This window comes from Podarcis muralis, chromosome 16 (assembly GCF_964188315.1).
Source record: "Podarcis muralis chromosome 16, rPodMur119.hap1.1, whole genome shotgun sequence".
Taxonomy (NCBI): Eukaryota; Metazoa; Chordata; class Lepidosauria; order Squamata; family Lacertidae; genus Podarcis; species Podarcis muralis.
In genome coordinates, this window is record NC_135670.1 from 19,252,286 (window position 1) to 19,269,477 (window position 17,192).

At 49.8% G+C, this 17,192-nt stretch overlaps 2 protein-coding genes across 3 annotated transcripts in view; one reads left to right on the forward strand and one right to left on the reverse strand.

The window, feature by feature from the left end:
• WSB2 (WD repeat and SOCS box containing 2) lies at nt 1-15,943 on the forward strand. Its single transcript, XM_028710637.2, has 9 exons — nt 1-276; nt 2,365-2,536; nt 4,313-4,533; nt 5,512-5,646; nt 6,219-6,319; nt 7,567-7,739; nt 8,456-8,569; nt 11,370-11,477; nt 13,058-15,943. The coding sequence occupies exons 1-9, from the start codon at nt 198-200 to the stop codon at nt 13,218-13,220; spliced, it is 1,266 nt and encodes a 421-aa protein (XP_028566470.2). The 5' UTR covers nt 1-197; the 3' UTR covers nt 13,221-15,943.
• RFC5 (replication factor C subunit 5) overlaps nt 15,911-17,192 on the reverse strand; it is a 12,713-nt gene continuing 11,431 nt past the window's right edge. For both annotated transcript variants that reach the window (XM_028709580.2, XM_028709582.2), the window contains exon 11: nt 15,911-16,866. In XM_028709580.2, coding sequence (XP_028565413.2) covers nt 16,770-16,866 — 97 coding nt within the window. In that variant the 3' untranslated portion in view covers nt 15,911-16,769. The remainder of the gene's footprint in view (nt 16,867-17,192) is intronic.

The window sequence follows — 17,192 nt, forward strand, 5'->3', positions numbered from 1 at the left end:
AAGGCGCGCCGGCGGCGGGGGGCAATCGAGGACCTAAAGGGCGACCCCTCCCACGCGCTTGGATAGGAATGTCTCCCCCGCGCACCCCTCCCCCTCCCCACAGAGCGGTGTTGTCACGTGACTGGTGACGGCCGTCGGAACTGGAAGAGGAAACCTCCACCTTGTCGCCGGGATCGGCCGCTTCCGATGCGGTCCGGATGGAGGCGCCTCCGGGGGAGCCTGGACAGCCTCGGCCGCTGCGGGAGCCGCCGGCGGCGGAGAGAGAAGCGGCGGAGGGTGAGCGGGCTCGGCGGGCGATCGCACGCGTGTTATGCCGCCTTTGTGAAAGCCCCAGCCCCCGGGGGGTCGGCTTTGGTGGGTGGGTGGGGGTGGGAAAGGGAGAGAGAGAAAGTGAGAGGAAAAAGCAGCCGCGGCTCCCTCCCCGCCCCGTCCAACATTTCGCCGCCGAGAAATGGGGACCTGGTGGCATCTCCGTTCTCACGCCCAGGGATAACTGCCCACTGCCGCCGGTGTATTACCCGGGAGTCAATCCTGTTCATTTAACTCAGTGGGGCTTACTTCTGAGTAGGCATGTCCAGATTCGCGCTGTACGAAAAGCACCCAATGAGCGCGTCTCAAGAGGAGCCGTCCAAAGTCAGATCAGCTGGGCAGCGTTCAGACCTGCGCAACTAACGCAAACTGGTATAGTGTAATGGAGCGCCGGACTTGGGACCTGGGAGGCCAGGGTTCAAATCCCCATAGATCCAGGAAGCGCCCTGGGTGATCTTGAGCATGCCACCCGTTTCTCAGCTTGACCCATCTCACAGGGCTGCTGGGAGGATGGGATGGGGAGGGGAGAACTCTGAACACCCCCTTGAGCAACTGGGAGGATATAAATGTAATTCAAGTGAATTGTTTATTGAGTCAAATGCTTCAGCTGCGAAAGGTGCATTTTGAACTTCTGAAAGGACAGTTGCTCCATAGGAACTTGCCTTACACAGAGTGAGACCAGTGTCCCCATCAAGCACAGTGCTGTCTACACTGACCGGCAGCACCTCAGCCTCTCCAGGATTTGGGAGGTCTTGAAATGGACAGTGAACAGCCAACATTTATGATTATTAACAGCAGCATTTATAAACTGCTGTTCGCTGTTTTCAATCCCAGAGCAGGTAACAAAATTATAAAAATAAACAGAGGAAAAGCACCCAGTGTGGTGTAGTGGTCAGACTAGGACCTTGAAGAAGTGGGTTCAAATCCCCTTTCAGCTTAATCTACTTCACAGGGTTGATGTGAGGATTAAATGATGAGGAGGAGATCCATGTGTAACCACCTTTTTCGATCCTTGAAGAAAAAGTTGAGATAGCCCAACAAAGAAAGAATGGATACAAAAACTTATGGAATATGCAGAAATAGCAAAACTTACTGGAAGAATAAGAAATCAAGATAACAAACTTTTTATAAAAGAATGGAAATGGTTTATTGAATATTTGCAGATAAATTGCAAACAGATGAAAACACTAGCAGTTTCATAAGAGTTTCATATTTAAAGTAGATCATTAAATGAGCAAATTAAATAAATTTGGATATGCAGAAAGAGGGGGAAGGAAGTCAGAATTTGAAATGTTAATTCGATTGTAAAACTAATGAAATGTATAAACTTGAAAAGTATAAATAAAAACTTTTTAAAAAAAAGTTGAGATAGAAATGCGATAAATATACAAAAATCACATAAACACGTCCAATAAATGACGTAACAATTCTGTCATCAAGGAAGCAAAAATTAATATTTTTCAATTTAGCCAAATCCCTAGGTTAAAAACAAGCAGGGCATTCAAACAGATGAAGCTACCAGTGGTTTTAATGACAGTTTTACCCCGTGTTTCACATCCATTTATTTATTTATTTATTTATTTATTTATTTATTTTGGCAGCCCACTTCCTCTCTGTCTCTCACACAAAGAGGGCCCCACTCTATGGCAACTTACTTTGGGCCCCCCCCCCGAGTAACTCAGCATCTTTCTCCCCTCCCTCTCCATTCCATCCAGCTCTCACCCTGGGGTGGTGGTATGAGTTGTTGCCTACAAGCATTCACAGCAAGGACCCTCCACCCCTTTCCCACAGCAGCAACAGAGCAAAAACCATACCCCCCCCCAAAAAAAAAGAGTGGGTGGGAGGGCAATAATCCGCAGGTGGCGTTTCTCTCCCCTTCCCAGTCCTGAGGCCTCAAGAGCTGCCAGTTAGAGACGTTCAGATGGATTTGCTGGCCTCCCCCCCCCCCGTCTCTCTTCTCCTTACCAGCCAGCGCATACACAGCGTTCAGGGTCCTGCAGGGTCCAGCAGGTAATGATGGAAGCTCTCCCCACCCCTTTCTGTCTTATGCCTTAGGAGAGCCCATCCTCTTGGCCGAGCTGAAGCCAGGGCAGCCTCAGCAATACGACTGGAAAGCCAGCTGCGAGACGTGGAGCGTGGCCTTTTCCCCGGACGGCAGGTGGTTTGCCTGGTCTCAGGGCCACTGCATTGTCAAGCTGCTCCCATGGCCTTTGGAGGGAACCCAGCAGTGAGTAGCCACCTTGACGGGGCGGGGGTGGGGTGGGGTGTCTGGAGCTACTTTTGGCTCTCCAGCGTTTGTTGTTTCTATGCTAGGTGAAGCCCCTGTCTACATTATACGTTTAAAGCAGCATTGTTTCACTTTAAACAATCGTGCCCCACCCCCCCATGCCCCCCCAGATCCTGGAAGTATAGTCTGTTAAGGTTGCCTATTCAGGTCAGGGCCCAGTTTCAGGTGCTTAAAGCCATAAACGACTCGTCATTAAGAAAGGCAGAGAGGGACTTTAGGTTGTTCCACCCCCAGCCCCCTGAAGCTCATGGGGCTGGCAACCCCGGGAGAGGGCCTTCTCTGTGGCAGCCCCTAACACAGGGGTCAGCAAACTTTTTCAGCAGGGGGTTGGTCCACTGTCCCTCAGACATTGTAGGGGGCCGGACTATATTTTGAAGGGGGGGAAATGAACGAACTCAAATGCCCCACAAATAACCCAGAGATGCATTTTAAATAAAAGCACACATTCTGCTCATGTAGGAATAGAGAAGGCGATTGAGAAGGCGATTAGGCCTCATCCAGCCCCCAGGCCTTAGTTTACCTACCCATGCCCTAAGTTGTGAAACTCCTTCCTCACAGAGGTGCATCTCACACCCTTCATTATATAGTCTTTGGTGAATGCTGGAGGCAAGCCTCTTTGTGCTGGCTTCTTTTATTTTTAGGACCCACTTGATTTCTGTGGTGTTGTTTTTTAAACTGTTCGGTTGTTTTTTAAACTGTTCTTAATATTGTGCTTTAATTGTTCAAACCCGCCCTCGGACCTTAGGGTGGGTTATGTTATTGAGAGTTGTTAGGAGACCCTATTCTCCTCACACAGCTACAGTTCCCAGCAGGGGTGGAATTGGTAATACGGTGCCCTGAGCGAGGACAAAATTTGGCAACACCGCCCTCCCCTCAATTTTTATATTCTTTTCACAATAATCCCTTTTGGTACAGTTGCTCTTTTATGGATCTTCTCAGTAGGTACCTATATAAATAAAGGTGGTATTATTATTATTATTATTATTATTATTATTATTATTATTATTTTGTGCCCCCTCAGTTTGGTGCCCTGGGCAATTTCCCTGTACCGCCCATTAAACCACAGAGCCTAGGACTTGCCGATCAGAAGGTTGGTGGTTCGAATCCCCGCGACGGGGTGAGCTTCCGTTGCTTGGTTCCTGCTCCTGCCAACCTAGCAGTTCGAAAGCACGTCAAAGTGCAAGCAGATAAATAGGTACCGCTCCAGCGGGAAGGTAAACGGCGTTTCCGTGTGCTGTTCTGGTTTGCCAGAAGTGGCTTAGTCATGCTGGCCACATGACCCGGAAGCTGTACGCCGGCTTCCTCAGCCAATAAAGTGAGATGAGTGCCGCAACCCCAGAGTTGGTCACGACTGGACCTAATGGTCAGGGGTCCCTTTACCTTTTTATTATTATTTTGTGCCCCCTCAGTTTGGTGCCCTGGGCAATTTCTCTGCACCGCCCTCAGTCTGGCACTGTTCCCAGAATTCCTTGGGAAGAGGGATCACCCATTAAACCACTTTGGAAATTGTAGCTCTGGGAGGTGAATGCGGGTCTCCTAAGAACTCTCATCCCCTCTTAATGGACTACACTTCCCAGGATTCTTTGGGGGAAGCCGTGACTGTTTAAAGTGCAGCTCTAACGCCATTGTGCAGACGGGGCCTATGCTAGACTTGTAAGCTCCTTGGGAACAGAGACCAGTACTGTCTTAGGTGACCTGCTTGCCTGCTCCCCACAGGAACTGCAAAGCTTCGGAGTACACGAAAGCTGAGGCCAGGGGCCGTGGCAGGGCTAAGGAGAAGACGCTAGAGTGTGGGCAGATCGTCTGGGGCTTGGCCTTCAGCTCCTGGCTGCCTTCCCGTTCAAGGAAACACATCCTGTGGGCGCCGAGTCCTGCGTGTTTGGTTCTTGCCACTGGCCTGAATGACGGGCAAATCAAAGTCTGGGAGGTGCAGACAGGTAACCTGGCTCTGTTCTTCTCTGCTGGAAAAAACAAAGGTGGTCTTTGCATCAAGGGGGTTGGACTAGATGACCCTTGGTGTCCCTTCCAAGTCTGCAATTGTAGGAGTCTACGATCACTCCCCTTTAGCCCACAATGTCTGCTGAAGCTGCTGCCCATTCTTACCAGTGTGAGGTCTGAATGTGAGTGCGAGGGAGTGAAGGAAATTGGTTCATGTGTGTCTCTCCCCCTGGCACAGGCTCCTCTCCTCTCCCCAGTGTTATTTAACATATCTGAAAGCGCTGGGAATGGTCATTAGGAGTTTAGGAACAAGGTGTACACCAGTATGCTGATGACGGGCAGCTCTCTTTCTCCCTAACTTCTGAAGCAGGAGAAGCTGAATCAACTCTGGATAAATCATATGTTTGTGGTAAACTGCTTTGATAAATAAACGAGAGCATCAGGGGTGGTGGAACCTATGTCCCTCCTGGTATTTCTAGACTCCAGTTCCCATCAGTCCCTGCCAGCGTGGCCAAGGGTGGGGATGATGGGAGTTGTATTCCAGCAGCATCTGGAGAGCTGCAGGTTCCCCACGCCTGAATTACATCCTCTTTAGGCCCATCAAGACCCATCTTCTTTAGAACAATGGGACACGGGTGGCGCTGTGGGTTAAACCACAGAGCCTAGAGGTTGCCGATCAGAAGGTCGGTGGTTTGAATCCCCGCGACGGGGTGAGCTCCTGTTGTTCGGTCTCTGCTCCTGCCAGCCAACCTAGCAGTTCGAAAGCACATCAAGTGCAAGTAGATAAATAGGTACCACTCTGGCGGGAAGGTAAACGGCGTTTCCGTGCGCCAGTAAAGCGAGATGAGTGCCACAACCCCAGAGTCGGTCACGACTGGACCTAATGGTCAGGGGTTCCTTTACCTTACCTTTAGAACAATATGGTTCTGGTTCTGGGGTGGTGATAATCACGCCTTGCCGTCTGCTGCTCCTTCCAGGGCGTTTGCTGTTCAACCTCTCAGGACATCAGGACGTGGTGAGAGACTTGAGCTTTGCGCCTGGTGACAGCCGTTCAATCCTCATCTCTGCCTCGCGTGACAAAACCCTGCGCGTCTGGGACCTGGGTCAAAATGGTAAGAGTGAGCGATGTGGTCCTTTGTCTGGGTGTGGGAAATGGGCATACAGCGTAAAGCACATTTAAACCACATTGGTTTGCCCCGAAGAATCCTGGGAAGTGTGGTTCACCCTTCTCAGCCCCCTTAAACTACAATTCCCACAATTCTTTGGGCAGGGCAGCGGAATGTGCTTTCATTGTATGCTGTGTACGCAGCCCAGGGCAGTTTGGCAGGAAACTTAGCAGCATGGCAATTGAGCATATAGATCACATTTTCAGAGGTGCCTTCTGGGTTATTAATTTTTTTGTAAGCTAAACGCCTTTGCATTTTCCTGCTTCTCTTCAGCCTGCCTGAGAAAAATTGGGAAAAGCAGATTATGCTAGGAGTGCCAAACGTGGCCCTTGAGGCCCCTCTGTCTGGCCCCTGGAACTCTCCCTAGGCCATGCCCCCTCTGGATCATATCTGTTTTTTCTACGTTGGCTTGTGGGAGTCAGTGTGATTTGTCTTCTGCATATAGATGCAATAGATGACCCTTCGATCTCTACGATTTATGACTCTTAACGTGCTAATGCTTTTCTCAATTTTCCCAGGGAAACAACTGAAGGTGCTGTCTGGACACATGCGCTGGGTCTACTGCTGCTGCACCTCCCCTGATGGTCGGATGCTGTGCTCTGCAGCTGGAGAGAAATCGGTGGGTCTTGCCTGAGTGGTGGTGAAGACAGTGAGTGGCCCCTCTGACCCCCATAGCAGCAGCAGCAGTCAACCTCTACCTGGGGTGTGTTCTTACCAGGCCATTTTAAAAAGAAACAGGCTCTCCAACAAATTCCCCATCAGATACCCCGTACTAAGCAAACAACAGCAAAATATCTAAGTTCAAGGTCAGGGGTGAGGGTCCTTTTCCGGCCTGAGGACCGCATTCCCTTCTAGACCACATTCTGGGGGCCACACTGGGCAGTAGGCTGTTTTATCCCGGCAGGCCTTTGAGAACAGTCTGGTTTGTTTGTTTTTGAATTGATTTTAGTTGTGCTATGCTGTTTTTACTATCTGTATTTCAATAGATTTGGTTTTTTAAATAATCGTTTAAAATCTGATTAGGGTTTAAGTTCCTTTTCCCCAAGTATGTTTTTAGATTTTTGTCATCTCCATGTGATGTTTTAATGTGTTGAAGCCGCTTGCAAGTTCCCAGTCTGAAGGAAAAGGCAGGAACGCTCTCCCCAGAGAGGCTCGCCTGGCGCCTTCGTTACATATATATTTAGGAGCCATCCCTAGCTAACAGGACCAGTGGTCAGGGATGATGGGAGTTGTAGTCCCAAAACATCTGGAGGGCCGAGTTTGCCTATGCCTGGTCTAATCTTATGGTCCTGTTATTCATATATTCATATTTATCCATTACCTATTATATTCCATATAAACTCGTTCCAAATAGCATTATGCTTATCTAGAGGAAGTCTGCATCTGTAAGTGATCAGTTCCTATGTCACTAATAGTGTCATGTTGTCAACCCAATGATTTAGGGGAATTGTATCTTTGTTCTTCCAGTTCATCAGTATCAGTCTCTTAGTCACCATTAGGGCATGTAGAACCTATTTTTGCTATCCTGTCATCCCTTTCCATACAGGAGGTATAAAGTTCAGAAGAATATGCACCTCTTAAACTCCTCCGTAACGTATTATTAATATCTAACACAAATGTTCTTCCCAAACAGAGGCCCTCAAAGTGTTTCACCCTGCTTGGGCTGTGCCACTCATCTGACAATGCCTCTTGCTTGTGTGGATGGAGGAGCATGTGTATTTGTGTGTGTAAACATTTCCCCCCTCTTTTGCTCTTTGCCCCGCCTGTGGCCCCCAGAAGGTTGCAACAGCAGGGAATGTGTCCCTCTTGTTTGGATAAAGATTCCCTGCTTCTGTGGTTGCGTCCTGACTTTTGCCTCCCTTCCAGGCCCTGCTATGGAGTATGGATTCCTACAGCCTCCTCAGGAAACTGGAGGGGCACCAGGGCTGCGTCGTATCCTGCGCCTTCTCCCCGGACTCTGCGCTTCTCGCGACTGCCTCGTACGACACCTATGTGATCCTCTGGGATCCTTGCACAGGGGAGCAGCTGAAATCCCTCTGGTAAGGGAGTCAGCTATCGGAAGGGGTGCAGGCCTCTGGCTTTGCCAAGGAAGCGGTTGTTTTGGTTGGCACTTGTCGCCTGCCCCACCCCTGTTTTGAGAAGAAAACACTACTCCAGGGGAATGCCGGTTTTGACTGACTGAATGGTAATGCTGAGGCTGATGTTTGGTGTACAGGGAGAAGTGAGGTGGTCTGGGGTTGTGGCGGGTGTGTCAAAACACCTTCGACTGTTTCTGCAACAGAGTCTCTGTGCCCTAAGTCCTTGAGCTGCCCAGCCAGAATGAAAGAGGAGCTTTTTAGCCACTGAGAAGAAATCTTAGGATCTTGGGAATTGTAGACTTGCAAAGGACCACAAGGGACTTCTAGTCCAGCTCCCTGCAATGCAGAAACCTTTTGCCTTGGGCGATTCATTGTATTTGAAAGCTTTAGTGTGTGCAAAATGAGCCTTCCCAGCAGCGCTAACTGGCGATAACACAACCACCTTGGTATTGCTGAGTAAACCGTAGCAGCACAGGAAACCATGGTTTCTATTCAGACTTGAACAGACCTTTTTGATAAGCTGCAGTTCAGCCGTTTCATGCTGGATCTTCCCTTCTAAGTTTCTTTCTTCTGGGATAGCCACCTTCAAAGATGGGTAACAGAATGACCCCTTTAGGTTGAAGGTATCTCTCCTGACTTCTGGAGGGAAACAGACCAACCTTTCCTTTCTTCTGCAGCCACATTCCGCTGCAGCCGGCCCTGGACCATGGCGCTGACTTCCATGCCAGCTCCCTGCGATCGGCCTGCTTCTCACCTGAAGGCCTCTACCTGGCGACGGTGGCAGATGACAGGTGAGTTTCTGTTGCCTTCCTGTTCATGGTGCGCTCTTCATGCAAAATGATGGCTGTTAGTGATGGCCAGGTATTTTTGCCTGGCATGGGGGGCCTTCAAGTCAGGACCAAGATGCTTGAGTTAGGGTTGAAAGAAGGGAGAGGCACTTTACCTTGTTAAAATGTTTCTTGGCGGTAGTGCACACAGTGTTTGAAATTATCCAGGTGCATTTTGCCCCAGGCTATTGGCCATTTGTGGGACGCGGGTGGCGCTGTGGGTATAACCTCAGTGTCTAGGACTTGCCGATCGTATGGTCGGTGGTTCGAATCCCCGCGGTGGGGTGAGCTCCTTCGTTCGGTCCCTGCTCCTGCCCACCTAGCAGTTCGAAAGCACTTTTAAGTGCAAGTAGATAAATAGGTACCGCTTTATAGCAGGAAGGTAAACGGCGTTTCCGTGTGCTGCGCTGGTGCTGGCTCGCCAGCTGCAGCTTCGTCACGCTGGCCACGTGACCCGGAAGTGTCTTCGGACGGTGACGGCTCACGGCCTCTAGAGCGAGATGAGCACGCAACCCTAGAGTCGGACACAACTGGCCCGTACGGGCTGGGGTACCTTTACCTTTACCTATTGGCCATTTGTAACCAGGTGAAGACACCTGGGCTCCAGGATGGCTTCTGACATCACCATCTGGAGGTGCATGCCTGGGGATTATTGGATTTTGCCTGTTTTTACACACTAATACCCCATCCTGTAGAATTCTATCCATTATATTTTACCTGCACAATCAGGATGAATTTCAGGAACCAAAATGCTTTTTCTGTGCAGCCTGTGCATGAGCATTGAACAACCTGTTGACTGCTCACAGTTGTGAAGAACATTCTTACGTTATGAATGGTCCATGTTACCATTAAAAAAGAGAGAGGTAGGAATAGGCCGATAGATATGTGGACTGTCCCTGGATCAAGTGACTTTTCTTCTTTCAGTTCCCTAAGTTCTTAACTTAGCTCAAGGTGGTCATCTGAACTAGCCAGATGTTTAACTGAGAATCAATCACCGTCAGTCCATCCTTTGAAAAATAAGACTTTTGAGCTGTCTTCCCGGCGACTGTAACCTTGGTTTAAGGAGCCATTTGGCGCTTAGCTTATATACCCGAGTTTCTAACGCTGAGTGGAAATGGCTTGCGTGGAGGATAAAGTGGTCAGTGGCCACAGTGCTAGAATGGCCACAGCCCACAGGGGCCTACTTTTACCTTCCATTGTTGAAGGCAGTGCATTCCTCTGAATACGAGTTGCTGGAATCTGCAAGTGGGGAGAGATGCGGCACTTGGGTCCTGCTTGGGGGCTTCCCACGGGCATCTGGCTGGCCGCTGTGAGCGGAGGATGCTTGCTTGGGCTTTGACCTGATCCAAACAGCCAGGATTTTCTGATGCTCTCAACAGCTAACAAGTTGCCTCTGGGAAGCCCATGAGGATGCCATGAAACCCTGTTGCCTGCCCCCAGTTATCTGTTGTTCCCAACCCCTGACGCAGATGATAACAACCACCACCACCACCACAACAACAACAACAACAACAATTTATTATTTATACCCCACCCATCTGACTGGGTTTCCCTAGCCACTCTGGGCAGCTCCCAACCAAATATTAAAAACACGAAACAGGATTAAACATTAAAAACTTCCCTGGACAGGGCTGCCTTCAGATGGCTTCTGAATGTCAGGTAGTTGTTTATCGCTTTGACATCTGATGGGAGGGCGTTCCACAGGACGGGCGCCACTACCAAGAAGGCCCTCTGCCTGGTTCCCTGTAACTTGACTTCTCGTAGTGAGGGAACCGCCAGAAGGCCCTCGGCGCTGGACCTCAGTGTCCGGGCAGAATGATGGGGGTGGAGACGCTCCTTCAGGTATACTGGGCCGAGGCTGTTTAGGGCTTTAAAGGTCAGGACCAACACTTTGAATTGTGCTTGGAAACGTACTGGGAGCCAATGTAGGCCTCTCAGGACCGATGTTGTATGGTCTTGGCAGCCACTCTGTCACCAGTCTAGCTGCCACATTCTGGATTAATTGCAGTTTCCGGGTCACCTTCAAAGGTAGCCCCATGTAGAGCACATTGCAGTAGTCCAAGCGGGAGATTACTAGAGCATGCACCACTCTGTTGAGACAGTCTACAGGCAGGTAGGGTCTCAGCCTGCATACCAGATGGAGCTGATAGACAGCTGCCCTGGACACAGAATTGACCTGCGCCTCCATGGACAGCTGTGAGTCCAAAATGACTTCCAGGCTGTGCACCTGGTCCTTCAGGGGCACAGTTACCCCATTCAGGACCTAGGCGTCCTCCACACCAGCCCCTCCCTCTGTCCCCCAAGAATAGTACTTCTGTCTTGTCAGGATTCAACCTCAATCTGTTAGCCGCCATCCATCCTCCAACCGCCTCCAGACACTCACACTGGACCTTCACTGGTTTCGATTTGAAAGAGAGGTAGAGCTGGGTACCATCTGCATATTGATGAACACACAGCCCATACCCCCTGATGATTTTTCCCAGCGGCTTCATGTAGGTGTTAAAAAGCATGGGGGAGATGGAACCCTGAGGCACCCAACAGGTGAGAGCCCAGGGGTCTGAACACTCATCCCCCAACACCAATTTCTGGACATGGCCCAGGAGGAAGAAGTGGAACCACTGTGTAACAGTGCCCCCAGCTCCTCTAGACGGCCCAGAAAGATGTCATGGGTGATGGTATCAAAGGCCAGCCTTATCCAGCGGGCCTCTTCTGATGTTCTTTGGACTAGTTTTCCAGATAAGGGTTCCTCTCTCTTCTCTTCCAGGCTCCTGAGGATCTGGGCCTTGGAGCTGGGGAGCCCTGTTGCCTTTGCCCCAGTGAAGAATGGGCTCTGCTGCACCTATTTCCCCCACGGGGGGATCATTGCTACAGGGTAAGTTCTTCAGCAGGAAGCCAAAGGGCAGCTTCCTTTTTCCAAATCGCAGAATTGTAGAGTTGGAAGGGACCTTGAGGGTCTTGTAGGCCGACCCCCTGCAATGCAGAAATACACAGGTGGGGGGATCAAACCCACGACATTGGCATTAAGCAGCACCACACTCTAGCCAACTGAGCTAACTTCCAACTGGGCATGGGTCCAAGAAACTGGCATGGACTGACCTGGGAAGATGGAGCTTCCACTTTGAAAGAAGTCATGCTTCTAGCTCTCATGGTTAGAGCGAAGTGAGTGGCAGTTGCCCGTTAAAGCACATTTTCAAGGAGGGCCATAGCTCAGTAGTATAGCATCTGCCTATCTCTGTCCCAGGTTAAATCCCCGGCATCTCCAGACAGGACTGGAAATGTCCGCTGCTTGAAACTCTGCAGAGTTGCTGCCAGTCAGTGTTGGCAGTACTGAGCGAGATGGGCCTATGGTCTGACTCAGTCGAAGGCACCTTCCTGTGTTCCAGACTTCTCGAGTCACCTCTGCACTATTGTACCACTTCAACAGCCATTGTGTCCCTAAAAGAATCCTGGGAACTGTAGTTTGCCCCTCCCAGGACTCCCACTCCCAGAACAAACTAGAGTTCCCAGGATGCATTGAGAGGGAGCCATGTGTTCTAAATGTGTGGCGTAGATGTGACTTGGTGTTCACGCTTGGAGAGTGAAGGGCAGGATGGCCTTTGCCCAGTGGCAGAACATCACCTTTGCATGGAGAAAGACTTAAGTTCAATTCCTGGCATTTCCAGGTACCGCTAGGAGAGAACCTTCCCCGAAACTTCAGAAAGCAGCTGCCAGCTAGTGTAAACCAGTGGTCTCCAAATTGGCGCTGCACCTCCTGGGGAGAGGTGGGGTTGCCTAGTGGGGGTGCTAAGAGGCAAGGGGGGGCGGCAGGGGGATGTAAGTGGCTGGCAGACTTTGAAGAGCTGGTGTCACTGGATCAAGATAATCTGTTTTGTTGAATTAAATAGTTTTAATTGGATTTTTAACAAACGTGAATTCATTGTGAATGACTTGAATATTCTTGTGTCAGTGGGTCTCGCAAACTGCTATTCCGAATAATACTTTTTATAGGGTAGGGGGCCGCACTGGGGATGAGTTTATGCAGCCGAGAAGGTGGCAGCCCCCCAAATTTTGAAAACCCACAAATGAAGATGTTACTGAGCTAGATGGATCCAAATTCCCCCATATATAGCAACTTCTTACATTCCAAAAACAAACAGCGGAAGACTGACTTTTGGTAGCCATGGGAAAGGGGGATTTCCCCAGATCCCACCCATCGTTTTGTTAATGTTTCCTAGCTCTACAGATCGATTTACATTGCACGGTGTTAGCTTGTTGATGTTTGCCACCCTGGGCTCCTTTGGGAGGAAGGGCAGGGTAGACAATGAATTGATTGTGAAAAATGGGTGATCATTATAATATGCATCCTTAGCAGCAACCTGCTATCACCTGGTCTGATGTTTGCACCCCCTCTTTGCTCAGTGAACAGTTTCTGCAGCCTCCTTTCACCTCCCCAATCCCTTCCTCTCGTCCTAGAACAAGAGATGGCCACGCTCAGTTTTGGACGGTTCCCCAGGCCCTCTCCTCCCTCAAGCACTTGTGCCGCAAGGTCCTCCGCAGCTGCTTCACGACGTACCAGGTGCTGAAGCTACCCATCCCAAAGAAGATGAAGGACTTCCTCACCTACAGGACTTTGTAAGGCTGTGATGTGGCTTGATGGAGCAGTGCCTGCGGTCCGCTGGACGGAGGGGGCGGCTGGCCTCGCCGATTGCTCGTGCGATAAGCTTTGGTGTTTTGCGGTGCAGGGAGGCCCAAATGGTCTGGTTCCCTGCTCCTTTTGTGTGGGTTTACTTGGTTAAAGTGACTTTTTATATCTGGACAAGCACAGATGGGCTATAGGACGAAGCTCTTTTGTGTCAGCCCTACAGAGATTTGACTGCTGCAGTCCTGTAGGATGTACAAGTCCCTGGGACTTTCGTATTTAAATGCAGCTGCTTCCTTTTGGACTTCGGGAGCCGAAACCTTACACGGGAGCCACCGGGGAAGAACTGTTGCCTGCCGGTGTTAGTCTGCAAATCATGGAATTGTAAGGGACCACGGGGGGGGGGGGGTCATCTAGTTTGACCCACTGCAATGCAGGGATCTTTTGCCCAACATGGTGCTTGAACCCATGGCCCTTAAGACTAAGAGTCTCATGCGCTACCGACTAAGGTATCTCAGGCCTGGATCTGGCTGCTGTTTTTTGGATCTGGACCACTGCTTTCAACATTAATGGTGAAGCCAGGAGGCAGGGGGTCCTGCTACACCCTAGAGGGAGAAGTTTAACCTTTTTGTCCTGTTATGGACAAAAAGTGATCCTTTGAACGTCTCTTGGTTTAGGATGGGGAGGAACAGGTTTGGAAGAATGTCCTCAACGCAGGTGCTATGGGTGTAGAGGACTACAGTGGTACCTCGGGTTACAAACGCTTCGGGTTACAAATGCTTCAGGTTACAGACTCCGCTAACCCGGAAGTAGTACCTCGGGTTAAGAACTTTACCTCAGGATGAGAACAGAAATCGTGCGACGGCAGCGGGAGGACCCATTAGCTAAAGTGGTACCTCAGGTTAAGAAAAGTTTCAGGTCAAGAATGGACCTCCGGAACGAATTAAGTTCTTTACTAGAGGTACCACTGTATTTCAAAGCGAATAGTTCATTTTGGAGCAGATTCTGCCCCCCCCCTAAAGAATTGAGGTTGAGATGTGGCAGGGGGTTCCCTTATCTTAGTTTCAACAGAATCATGCAGGAAGTTGAAGTAGTAATTTGAGTGAATTCAGTGTGTGGAAGAGGGAGAAATAGCAGAGGGTGAGGAACATCTGACTCAGCAGCTGTTGTTGACTTCAGGTCTTGTGAGCTCCAGTCAGCATGGATACTGGTCAAAGTTTATGGGAGATCAAGGCTTAGGGCACAGACTTTGCATGCAGAAATCCCAGGTTCAACCTACCCAGTTGAAGAGATTTTGCATAAATCAGGTCAGGGGAAACTGGCCCTCTGGAGGCAGCCTGGCCTACAACTCCCATCATTCCCTGGCTGTTCTGTGAGAAGACTCTGAACTACAGAACAAATTATTTCAAGCTGTGTTTGGAAGAAGGGATAGGATTCAAATCTCTGCTCAGTCGTGAAACGTACTTGAACCATGGAGGCAGTGATGGCCAGCAACTCAGATGGCTTCTAAAGATTAGACAAATTCACAAAGGCTTATCAATGGCTTCTAGCCAAGATGGCCTCCACAAGCATCTGCTTAGGCATTGTGAGAACAGGGTGCTGGACGAGAAGGGCCAATGGCCTGATCCAGCCGTCTCTTCCTGTGTTCTCAAGCTTACTGGCTGACCCTGCTCTAATCACCCATCTCTCAGCCCAAGGTACCTCACAAGGCAGCTGTGAGGATAAAAGGGAGAGGCAGAACTGTTTATACTAGCTTGAGCTCCTTGGAGGAACGGTGGGACTTAGGGCTGATGGAGAGATGGAGCTTCTGAGGGCCACAGGTTTATTGTCGCTGCTATACAATTTGCGCCAGCTGCTCCTAGCCCTGGATAATATTATTTTGAAAGGGCAAGAGACCCAACAGGGTGGCAGGTAACCCCTAAAGATGCAGAGGTGTTAAAAGTTTCAGTTTGAGACACTATAATGGTGCAAGATGTTTTAAGGCATTGGTATGGGCTTTCTCCTCTTCTAGCCTCTTTATGTATGTGATGTGTTAGGCAGAGTGCTTGTCAAAGAGATCAGAGTTCTGGACACTGGTTGGAAGTATGTGGCTGGCTTAGGAGCTGCAGGCGAAAGCGGATCTCATTCATCTGGAAGCCGCACTCCTTAATGCAGCCACCTTCCAAGGCTAGTCTCATAGAAATGTCTCTCCCCACTCCTGTACACTACATAAATGTTGGACTGAAAGAGAATTAATTTATCAAGATTTCTAGTGAACGTATTGTCGCGGGGAGAATAAATGAAGCCAATTGGTTTCCACGCCTAACTACAGGACGGAAAGTGTGGCTAGAGGCTGATGACCAGTCTAGAAATCAAGTCCTATAATGAAGTGGTTGGAAGAGTGGAGCATGTTTAGAAGATGACATTGTTAAATATCTGGAGGGCTGACATGGTGGAGCGGATCCTGCTCCCGGAACACAGAAGAAGCCAGTGGGTGGCAAGGTGACTTTGGCTCCCAGCGCCTGGATTGCATCTCTCCTGCTGCTCAAGCCTCCCTGCAGCTTCTATTGATGTATGTTAAAGCATGCCTGCTATCTGCAATTCACACAACTAGCAGCATGTTTGGCCTTGCATCGCCAGGCAGAAAAACTAGGTGAGGTTACTTATCACCCTGGATGTAGAACTGTATTGAACCAAGACACTTTGGCTAGGTGCTAATAAAATCGGGCTTTATTACAATACACACACACAAAAAAACCACTATTGCATTTCAATAGGAGGAAGGCAACACTTCAAGAATCTCCTTTCAAGAGATGCTTTCAAGCAACTTAGGGGAACCTGTGGCCCTCTATATGGTACTGGACCCAGATTTCCCTTATTTCTGATTGTTTGCTGGGGCTGGAAGTGGTCTGGAAGCATCCAGGGAGCTACCGGCTCCTGGCACAGGTACATGCTTTTCCCTTTTTGCCGCACTCTGGAAGCCAAGGGTGCTCACCCTCTGTTCCTGCATGGCACCTTGCTGCACCAATCTAGACCTGGAGACCATGTTGAATAACCGCCCTCCTCTGCCCCAAAGCACATTTCTGTTTTATGAACCGTGGCAGGTGGGTGAGGCTACCCACCTGTCAATCGCCTGATGTCGTTGTGATGATTGACTGGTGGGGTTGTCCTGCCTACTTGGCGAAAGTGTTCACTGGAAACCAGCTGCTAAAAAGGGGGGTGGGAGAAGGTGGGAGTCAGCCTTGCTCCAGGGAAGAAGAAACTGAAGCTCACTTCAAGTTCCTGACTGCTGCTTTGTAGCCACTTTGGGTGCCTGTCTCACATTTGATGGCAGGTGAGGGGCAGGTGGGCATGGCTTCAAGGAATGGTGTTGCAAGGCTAAATCTGGCCTGCAGGGTAGGGGTTCCCCACCCCTGCCTCAAGGTGACCCTAAATTCTGAGGGAGCTCAGTAAAGAGCTACCATAAACGCCGATGCACAGCCAAACAGGAGTTCTGTCTTTTGGAGCTGCAGAAGCGGAAGTTGTAGACCGGACAGCAGACGAGAAGCTGGAGAGAAAGGGGCTTTTCTAAGCCTCTGCTGTGATCAGGTCTCTGGTGACCTGGAAGGCACCAACAAGGGCTCCCAGCTGAATCTTCTCGCTTGTCCCTGCAGCCAGGCGGTGCCTGAAAAGGAGAGGATGGAGGATGAGTCTTCCTACCAGTCAGTTGTATTTTCAAAGCAGCAGACAGCTGTACATGAAAATAGTGGGATGCTAAAGCAGCTTTTGTTTGGAGGGGAAGCTGGTTAAGGAGAAGCCTGTTAATAGCAGCTCACCCAGGACCTTGCCCATTCGTACCCCATATGAGCCTTCCACCCAGCAGACCAGGCAATCTTGGCTTTCATTACAGTGAGGAAGAGAGTATGCAGGGTTTTAGCCCTCATGGGGCAGAGAAAATATTTAACAAATGCAGCTTTATCCCTGTCTTCCAGAAACTGCCCACAGCTAATG